Below are 10,866 nucleotides of genomic sequence, written 5' to 3' on the forward strand. Positions count from 1 at the left end.
GGTTTCTGATGACTGCGACCGACTGACAGCGGATCACATCTGATCACATCGGATCACATCTGATCAGCTGTCAGTCGCTTTAACAGCTGGCAGAGTTTTGTCCGGAGAGTTTTTAGCGAACATTCCAATAAAAATGCACTTAAAATAGTTGATTTAATGGTGTTAAACTACTACTCACATTAATAAAGACACAGTTATCATGAGTGTCAGAGTGGAGATGTTTTCTCTGTCGTCTGTTACCGTTTAATAATCTGCATTGAGTATTTATATACTGTGATGTGTCCTGCTTATACGCGCAGGATCCGTTTCTACTGGCGGAATGAGTCTGATTGTGACATCATTGTAAAATAACCCACAATATAAATATAGTTTCTCTTCATTACGTGTAAAAAGTGTTTCCTCTCTCCAGCTCTCTGATTTTAATGACATACATAATACAAGTTATTGAGGGAAACAACAGATACAATCTTAGAAGACAGTAGTTTGAGGTCCTTTTGTGGTTCAGACCTACAATGAACACATTGAACCAGATGGTGAATAATTTAACAGATTTAATATATAACTTGAGTTTAATCTGTGATCGTCTTCACTCTAGTATGAAACTCCAGCGATCAGTCCGCTCAGCTGCAGCGTCCAGTCACCAAAAGTACCATTTATGTTTCTATCTTTCTTAAACCACTACAATGATTCCTATAACAAGCTGGTTTTGCTCTTAGGAGTCGGCCCCCGTTTGGTTTAGTGGGGTCTCATGTTTCCCAAAGCCTGTTTTTAATGTGTTGTGCTGTTTGACCTGAATGTCCCCACCATACACAGCCTCTTGGATCCTGTTGTTTGTGATTCTAAAGTGAGGCATATTTCTTTGGTCAGACAGTGTGAACAGGGTTAATGTTCGTTCAAGTTAATGGCTGAGTTTTATATGCCATTTAGTTTTACATGTTTACAATACACTATGTGGAAAGGCTAAGAGACGCCCTTTATTGAACATTGAAAATAAAGTGATGAAAGGGCCATGATGTTTGTACAGGTATCTTTACAGTTAATTTGTACATTTGCTTAAAAAAATGGAAAGTAAAGTAACTAGTAGTGAATTTACTTTTCAAATGCAGTAACTAGTAAAGTAATCTAGTTACAATTTAATTTTCAGAAGTAACTAGTAACTTGTAACTAGTTACTTTTTCTGAGTAATTACCCCAACACTGACTATAACAGATGTACATGGTCCCCTGATGATTTATTTTTCCTGGTAACACCATTTGGAACACTGAAATGCAAATTCCCACTCGGCATAGCTAAAGATAAACCGGAAACGAGCAGCACTGAAACCGGAAATAAGTGCTGCGTGTGTCACAGATTAAACTCAAGCTATATATTAAATCTGTTTTCTTATTCACCATCTGGTTCAATGTGTTCATTGTAGGTTTGAACCACAAAAGGACCACAAACTACTGTCTTCTAAGATTGTATCTGTTGTTTCCCTCAATAACCTGTATTATGTATGTCATTAAAATCAGAGAGCTGGAGAGAGGAAACACGTTTTACACGTAATGAAGAGAAACTATATTTATATTGTGGGTTATTTTATAATGACGTCACAATCAGAATTTCATACCGACGTAAATAATAAATAAATAAATAAGACGCATTCCGCCGGTAGAAATGGATCCTGCGCGTATAAGGGGAGGAGTTGGGAACCGGAAGAAGGCAGTAATGCAACAAGCTGTCGTTAAAAACCACCGAAGAAGAAGAAGAAGAAGAAGAAGAAGAAGCGCTGCTTGTGACGTATGACTTTTCTTTTCTTTTTCTTTTATGTTTTTCTTCTTTTTCCTTTTATTTATATACATATATATATATATATATATATATATATATATATATATACATACATATATATATATATATGTATATATATATATACATATATATATATATATATATATATATATATATATATGTATATATATATATATATATGTATATATATATATATATATACATAGAGCATTACATTTACAGGGCTCTCAAGTGTCACGCATTGAGCGTGACTGTCACGCATTTCGGTCTTAAGTCACGCCCTCTCGCCACACATCGTATTTCTCACGCTGAAAAAACCTCTAGGCTATTTAATGTGCCGCAGCGCGCAAACATGACCTGGTCGCTGCCCTCACCATGGAGGAATCAAGCACGTCTCGGGCTACACGAACAGCCAATCAGAGAAACGTATCTGTTGTATCTGGGTGAAATGTAATCCAGCAACCAATGAAAATTAAGCTAATAATAATAGTATGGGAGGGGGGCTGGTCTGTGGGCATGTCACTCTTACCTGTCTTAAAAACTTGAGAGCCCTGCATTTACGTTTTTTGGGGTGATTTTGTTTCCGGGGTCAAGAGCCTACCGTCTGATCCAGACTCCGGAGCAGAAGGTGGCGGTAATGCACCAAATATATGGATGGCAACCGCCGTAAAACCTCAAGAAGAAGAAGAAGTGCTGCGTGTGACGTATGACGCGGTGACGTGTGACGGCGGGTTTGCTCGGCGGTGAGTTTAAAGAGTCTCTCGAGAGGCAGCTGTGAAGAAGCTCCCCGTCTCACCGTAAGCTCCCCGTCTCACGGAACCGCTGCTCGGGTTCACCCGGAGAGGAGATGCCGCAACACAGGTACGGGACGCGCGTGCACGAGAACCTGACGAAGTCTCGTGAACACGCTTTTCACTCTTCACGCGTTACAGCCCGCGCTGCTAGCTAGCGTCGCGCTTCAAGTCATAAGACATGTAACGTCTATAAGTCATAAGATGTAACGTCTCCCTGCGACGCAGACGGGCGCAGAGCGGGAACACGACGCGTCGCAGGACTTCGCCGCCATCGTGGACGCGTTTGCGCTTGTTTCGCATTTTGAGTTTGCGCGGTCCCGCCGCCGCGTCATCATGGCGGCAGAGAGAGCTCCTACGTCATGGAGATGCTATATTCATGTGTTCATCACGAGGCTGAAATAATGAATATGCTTTTAAAAGAAAGACTCAAAATATAATCAGGCATACATACAGGCATCTATATAAATGTGTATTCTTTTAATCAAACTATTGTCTCATTCATTTGTGTCATTTAAGGTTTACTGTATGCTTTGATGCTCATTGTTAGTTTAAATACTACATTTACTCACTTTTTACTGTTTACACCCAGACTTCACTAAATGCTTGTCATGGAAATTTGGGTTAAAGTCCTGAACCCTTTGGTCAGGATGTGACCCCTGTAGTGAGGGCTGGTCTCATGACGTCACAGTGAATGACATCATCCAGGTGTGTCCATGACATCATCCAGGTGTGTCCTCTTTGGTCCTCATGCTTAACGGGCGCTTCCTCCTCCAGCATGCCGCTGCAGGACCTGAGCCTGCAGGGTGCCAAGAGGACCCACAAGCGGCGGGCGAAGGGCGACGGGCCGGACATGGAGTGCACCCCCACAGAGCTGGTCCTGCAGCGCCCCCCCACAGAGCTGGTCCTGCAGCGCCCCCCCACAGAGCTGGTCCTGCAGCGCCCCCCCACAGAGCTGGTCCTGCAGCGCTCCCCCACAGAGCTGGTCCTGCAGCGCCCCCCCACAGAGCTGGTCCTGCAGCGCCACCCCACAGAGCTGGTCCTGCAGCGCTCCCCTCCGCTGAAGCACCAGCGGCTCAGCAGCAAGGGCAAAGAGAACCATGAGTTCGTGCTGGCCAGGCGGTCCCGCAGGAAGAGGCCGTCCCCGTCAGGTAAGCTGAGGCTCCTTTAGTGCTCTGTTTGGAGCCCGGCCCGTTCTCACTGTGCTGCTCTTCCTTCACGCCCAGCAGAGCTGTCCTGGGACCGCCTGCCTGACGAGCTGCTGCTCAGGATCCTGTTCTACGTGCCTCTGCAGGACCTGCTGAGGACGGCCACGGTGTGCCAGCGCTGGAGGCGCCTCGCGTGAGTCTCACCGCGTCCTTTGTGTGCACACGGCCACCCGGCACTGTCCTTCAAGCTGAATGATTGACGAGCTCAGGTCCATTTGTATTTATTTTGTCATGGGTTGGTTAAGGAACTCCAGTCAGCAGCATGCTGTTTGGCTCCAGAGTAAATGACCACATGAATCTGTGTTGCTGCATCAGTGTAGTTTAATCGGCCGACGGTTGTGACCACACGTATAGCGCCGTCCGTCTCGATGAGTCGGCTTAAAGACTTAAAGATGTCCTGAACGTGTTCCAGGCTTGACGAGTCTCTGTGGCACAGCGTGGACCTGGAGGGTCTGACCCACATGGGTCCGGCTCTGCAGCAGGTCCTGAAGACCGGAGTGCGCTTGCTGCGCTGCCCGCGCTCCTTCGTGGAAGAGCTGCAGCTCACAGGGTGAGTCCAGTACAGTCTCTACTTCCTGTCCAGAGAGCTCCATTAACACACACGGCCCTGCTAGAGCAACATGTGGATTCATCCGCTGCTGAAAATTGAACATGTCACTGTTTGAGTGAAGTGTTGTTACAAACTACAGACAGCTCGACTAGGGAAGTGATTCATCCTTTAAAACAACTTGTAGTTGTGTTTGTGTGTGAGTTGATTGACAGTCTGCTTCCTGTCTTCTCGGATCACAGCCCTCTTCGAGAGATGAAGGTTGACTCTAGTGTGTGTGTGTGTGTGTGTGTGTGTGTGTTGCTCGCAGCCCTCTGCAGGTCGTAGTGATGGACCTGTCCAGCTCCATCATCCCCACCTCCTCTCTGGAGAGCCTCATCGGTCACTGCAGGCAGCTGCAGTACCTGAGCCTGGAGGGGCTGCAGCTCTCAGACACCATCACCAGGTACGTTCTACATGATTAATGCAGGCTTCAGTGGAATGGACCTAAAGAGAAGCAGTACATCTCTACACCACATATACAGGTCTAATGTGCTCCTGCTTGTCCCAGCTCTCTCTCTCAGAACACCGACCTGCTGCAGCTCAACCTGAGCGGCTGCTCCGGCTTCTCTGCTCCGGCTCTAGCGGCGCTGCTCCAGTCCTGCTGCAGGTCTGTCTGTCATGTTCTCCAGCAGCTGTCCTCCATCTCTGCTCCTCACTAACGTGTGTTTCCTCCAGCATAGAGCAGCTGAACGTGGCATGGTGCGACTTCAACAACGACCACGTGAAGAGTGTAGTTGGTGCAGTGAGCGCTGGTGTGACTCACCTCAACCTCAGCGGCTACAGAGAGAACCTCACGCTGGACGGTGAGTGCTGGTGCTGAACCAGTTGTGCTGGTGCTGAACCAGTTGTGCTGGTTCTGAACCAGTTGTGCTGGTTCTGAACCAGTTGTGCTGGTTCTGAACCAGTTGTGCTGGTTCTGAACCAGTTGTGCTGGTGCTGAACCAGTTGGCTGTTCATCCTCTGCTCTGTCATGACGGATACACATACAGCACATGTACATCCACATGCAGCAGGTTTGGCCTGAGACTAGAACATAAGACCTCCTGGCTCTAAGCTGCTTGTAGTGTAACTTCCACTTTGTTTCCAGATGTGAAGCTGCTGGTGAGCCGGTGCCCCCGTCTTCAAACGCTAGATTTAAGGTGAGAGCTTCATTTTATAATATAGATGTTCTGTGAATGTATTGGTTACGAACATGGACTGTCTGTCCTCCTGTTCTGTGGGGGTGCTGCCTAATGTGTGTGTCCCAGTGACATCACTAACGTGTGTGTGTCCCAGTGACATCACTAACGTGTGTGTGTCCCAGTGACATCACTAACGTGTGTGTGTCCCAGTGACATCACTAACGTGTGTGTGTCCCAGTGACATCACTAACGTGTGTGTGTCCCAGTGACATCACTAACGTGTGTGTGTCCCAGTGACATCACTAACGTGTGTGTGTGTCCCAGTGACGTCACTAACGTGTGTGTGTGTCCCAGTGACGTCACTAACGTGTGTGTGTGTCCCAGTGACGTCACTAACGTGTGTGTGTGTCCCAGTGACGTCACTAACGTGTGTGTGTGTCCCAGTGACGTCACTAACGTGTGTGTGTGTCCCAGTGACGTCACTAACGTGTGTGTGTGTCCCAGTGACGTCACTAACGTGTGTGTGTGTCCCAGTGACGTCACTAACGTGTGTGTGTGTCCCAGTGACGTCACTAACGTGTGTGTGTGTCCCAGTGACGTCACTAACGTGTGTGTGTGTCCCAGTGACGTCACTAACGTGTGTGTGTGTCCCAGTGACGTCACTAACGTGTGTGTGTGTCCCAGTGACGTCACTAACGTGTGTGTGTGTCCCAGTGACGTCACTAACGTGTGTGTGTGTCCCAGTGACGTCACTAACGTGTGTGTGTGTCCCAGTGACGTCACTAACGTGTGTGTGTGTCCCAGTGACGTCACTAACGTGTGTGTGTGTCCCAGTGACGTCACTAACGTGTGTGTGTGTCCCAGTGACGTCACTAACGTGTGTGTGTGTCCCAGTGACGTCACTAACGTGTGTGTGTGTGTGTCCCAGTGACGTCACTAACGTACGTGTGTGTCCCAGTGACGTCACTAACGTACGTGTGTGTCCCAGTGACGTCACTAACGTGCGTGTCCCAGTGACGTCACTAACGTGCGTGTCCCAGTGACGTCACTAACGTGCGTGTCCCAGTGACGTCACTAACGTGTGTGTGTGTGTGTCCCAGTGACGTCACTAACGTGTGTGTGTGTGTGTCCCAGTGACGTCACTAACGTGTGTGTGTGTGTGTCCCAGTGACGTCACTAACGTGTGTGTGTGTGTGTCCCAGTGACGTCACTAACGTGTGTGTGTGTGTGTCCCAGTGACGTCACTAACGTGTGTGTGTGTGTGTCCCAGTGACGTCACTAACGTGTGTGTGTGTGTGTGTCCCAGTGACGTCACTAACGTATGTGTGTGTGTGTGTGTCCCAGTGACGTCACTAACGTGTGTGTGTGTGTGTCCCAGTGACGTCACTAACGTGTGTGTGTGTGTGTCCCAGTGACGTCACTAACGTGTGTGTCCCAGTGACGTCACTAACGTGTGTGTCCCAGTGACGTCACTAACGTGTGTGTCCCAGTGACGTCACTAACGTGTGTGTCCCAGTGACGTCACTAACGTGTGTGTCCCAGTGACGTCACTAACGTGTGTGTGTGTGTGTGTGTGTCCCAGTGACGTCACCAACGTGTGTGTGTGTGTGTGTCCCAGTGACGTCACCAACGTGTGTGTGTGTGTCCCAGTGACGTCACCAACGTGTGTGTGTGTGTCCCAGTGACGTCACCAACGTGTGTGTGTGTGTCCCAGTGACGTCACTAACGTGTGTGTGTGTGTCCCAGTGACGTCACTAACGTGTGTGTGTGTGTGTGTGTGTGTGTGTCCCAGTGACGTCACCAACGTGTGTGTGTGTGTCCCAGTGACGTCACTAACGTGTGTGTGTGTGTGTGTCCCAGTGACGTCACTAACGTGTGTGTGTGTGTGTGTGTGTCCCAGTGACGTCACTAACGTACGTGTGTGTGTGTGTGTGTGTCCCAGTGACGTCACTAACGTGTGTGTGTGTGTCCCAGTGACGTCACTAACGTGTGTGTGTGTGTGTGTGTGTGTCCCAGTGACGTCACTAACGTGTGTGTGTGTCCCAGTGACGTCACTAACGTGTGTGTGTGTGTGTGTCCCAGTGACGTCACTAACGTGTGTGTGTGTGTGTGTGTGTGTCCCAGTGACGTCACTAACGTGTGTGTGTGTGTGTGTCCCAGTGACGTCACTAACGTGTGTGTGTGTGTGTCCCAGTGACGTCACTAACGTGTGTGTGTGTGTGTGTGTCCCAGTGACGTCACTAACGTGTGTGTGTGTGTGTGTGTGTCCCAGTGACGTCACTAACGTGTGTGTGTGTCCCAGTGACGTCACTAACGTGTGTGTGTGTGTGTCCCAGTGACGTCACTAACGTGTGTGTGTATGTGTGTGTGTCCCAGTGACGTCACTAACGTGTGTGTGTGTGTGTGTGTGTGTGTGTGTGTGTGTGTGTGTGTGTGTGTGTGTGTGTGTGTGTGTGTGTGTGTGTGTGTGTGTGTCCCAGTGACGTCACTAACGTGTGTGTGTGTGTCCCAGTGACGTCACTAACGTGTGTGTGTCCCAGTGACGTCACTAACGTGTGTGTGTGTCCCAGTGACGTCACTAACGTGTGTGTGTGTGTGTGTCCCAGTGACGTCACTAACGTGTGTGTGTGTGTGTCCCAGTGACGTCACTAACGTGTGTGTGTGTGTGTCCCAGTGACGTCACTAACGTGTGTGTGTGTCCCAGTGACGTCACTAACGTGTGTGTGTGTGTGTGTCCCAGTGACGTCACTAACGTGTGTGTGTGTGTGTCCCAGTGACGTCACTAACGTGTGTGTGTGTGTGTCCCAGTGACGTCACTAACGTGTGTGTGTGTGTGTGTGTCCCAGTGACGTCACTAACGTGTGTGTGTGTGTGTCCCAGTGACGTCACTAACGTGTGTGTGTGTGTGTCCCAGTGACGTCACTAACGTGTGTGTGTGTGTGTGTGTGTGTGTGTGTGTGTCCCAGTGACGTCACTAACGTGTGTGTGTGTCCCAGTGACGTCACTAACGTGTGTGTGTGTGTGTCCCAGTGACGTCACTAACGTGTGTGTGTCCCAGTGACGTCACTAACGTGTGTGTGTGTGTGTCCCAGTGACGTCACTAACGTGTGTGTGTGTGTGTCCCAGTGACGTCACTAACGTGTGTGTGTGTGTGTGTGTGTCCCAGTGACGTCACTAACGTGTGTGTGTGTGTGTCCCAGTGACGTCACTAACGTGTGTGTGTGTGTGTCCCAGTGACGTCACTAACGTGTGTGTGTGTGTGTGTGTGTGTGTGTGTGTGTCCCAGTGACGTCACTAACGTGTGTGTGTGTCCCAGTGACGTCACTAACGTGTGTGTGTGTGTGTCCCAGTGACGTCACTAACGTGTGTGTGTCCCAGTGACGTCACTAACGTGTAGCATGTGTGTTTCAGTGACGTCACTAACATGTAGCATGTGTGTTTCAGTGACGTCACTAACGTGTGTGTGTGTGTGTCCCAGTGACGTCACTAACGTGTGTGTGTGTGTCCCAGTGACGTCACTAACGTGTGTGTGTCCCAGTGACGTCACTAACGTGTGTGTGTGTGTGTCCCAGTGACGTCACTAACGTGTAGCGTGTGTGTCCCAGTGACGTCACTAACGTGTAGCGTGTGTGTCCCAGTGACGTCACTAGCGTGTAGCGTGTGTGTCCCAGTGACGTCACTAACGTGTAGCGTGTGTGTTTCAGTGACATCACTAAAGTGTAGCGTGTGTGTCCCAGTGACGTCACTAACGTGTAGCGTGTGTGTTTCAGTGACGTCACTAACGTGTAGCGTGTGTGTCCCAGTGACGTCACTAACGTGTAGCGTGTGTGTCCCAGTGACGTCACTAACGTGTAGCGTGTGTGTCCCAGTGACGTCACTAACGTGTAGCGTGTGTGTCCCAGTGACGTCACTAACGTGTAGCATGTGTGTTTCAGTGACAGTACTCTGCTGATGGCTGACAGCCTCCCGGTCCTCCGGCAGCTGAAGGACCTGTTGCATCTCTCCCTGAGTCGCTGCTACCACATCCACCTGGCCGCTCTGACGTGAGTCTGATGGTCTAACCCTGACCGTCTTCTGTCTGTTGCTGGTTTAACCCTGACCCTGACCCTTGCTGGTCTGGCCCTGACCCTGACCCTTGCTGGTCTGACCCTGACCCTGACCCTTGCTGGTCTGACCCTGACCCTTGCTGGTCTGGCCCTGACCCTTGCTGGTCTGACCCTGACCCTTGCTGGTCTGACCCTGACCCTTGCTGGTCTGACCCTGACCCTTGCTGGTCTGGCCCTGACCCTTGCTGGTCTGACCCTGACCCTTGCTGGTCTGACCCTGACCCTTGCTGGTCTGACCCTGTCTGTTGCTGGTCTGACCCTGACCCTTGCTGGTCTGACCCTGACCCTTGCTGGTCTGACCCTGACCCTTGCTGGTCTGACCCTGACCCTTGCTGGTCTGGCCCTGACCCTTGCTGGTCTGACTCTGACCCTGTCTGTTGCCCTGTCTCCAGAGACCTGGACCAGACGCTGCCCGTGCTGAGCCTGCTGGACGTGTTTGGCATCGTGAGCGGGAGCCACCTGTCATCCCTGAAGAAGGAGATGCCGCGCGTCTCCATCAACGCCCGGCCGTTCTCCAGCGTGGCCCGGCCCTCGCCGGCCTGCAGGCCCGGCGCCGGCTTCCTGTGGAACAGGAAGTGTCGGCTGAGGTTCCAGCAGTGACCCGTCTGTCTGCAGAGAGGGTTCCGCCCGAGTGTTCGATGAGCCCCGTTCCCCCGTCTGTTGCTGCTAGAGGGCGTTTAGGGTCGGCTGAAGGTCACAGACGGACCGGGCCTCTCGGTGCTGGACGTGCAGAAGATGGACTCCTTTATTTAGGGAGGTCGTCTGGATGTTGATCCACTTCTTGTTGGAATGTGTTCACAAACATTTTAATGGATTTTTTAATCTGTTTTAGGTTCTAATGTGTTAATTTAAAAATGTTGTCAGGGAAACACGGTATGAAAGACTCCATTAGCAGATGAAGATGTCTGAATATTTGGAACGGTGGATTCCTCAAACATTTGAATAATACTGATGATGGAATGTCTTTTCTCAGCTGTAATAATGCGTGAATAGATGGTTTTAATGAGTATACAATGATGTATTCCTGTATTCAGGCTTTTATGATGAGCTCATCGTCACTGTACATGTCTGTATTAACTTCATATCATTCAAATGAAAGATGAGATTAAACTTGTGAACAAGTGAATACCCAGCTGTACCTCGATACCTCATCAGTACACAGCTGATGTCATTGACTTCAGTGTGTTTGTCAGTGCGTGGATGAAAGTGACGTTCTGTCATGTGTACCCAGCATGCCTTGCATCAAGACCCTCCCTACTG

General features: G+C 49.8%; 1 protein-coding gene across 1 annotated transcript; it reads left to right on the forward strand.

Annotated features, from left to right (window-relative positions):
- Positions 1-3,360: 3,360 nt before the first annotated feature.
- skp2 (S-phase kinase-associated protein 2, E3 ubiquitin protein ligase) lies at positions 3,361-10,664 on the forward strand (the record flags this gene model as incomplete). The annotated part of the gene is made up of 9 exons (XM_079234849.1): positions 3,361-3,733; positions 3,812-3,923; positions 4,203-4,340; positions 4,648-4,782; positions 4,888-4,986; positions 5,055-5,182; positions 5,467-5,518; positions 9,436-9,543; positions 9,999-10,664. The coding sequence occupies 9 exons, from the start codon at positions 3,361-3,363 to the stop codon at positions 10,204-10,206; spliced, it is 1,353 nt and encodes a 450-aa protein (XP_079090975.1). The 3' UTR covers positions 10,207-10,664.
- Positions 10,665-10,866: the final 202 nt, after the last annotated feature.

This window comes from Taurulus bubalis, assembly GCF_910589615.1.
Source record: "Taurulus bubalis genome assembly, chromosome: 19".
Classification (NCBI taxonomy): domain Eukaryota; kingdom Metazoa; phylum Chordata; class Actinopteri; order Perciformes; family Cottidae; genus Taurulus; species Taurulus bubalis.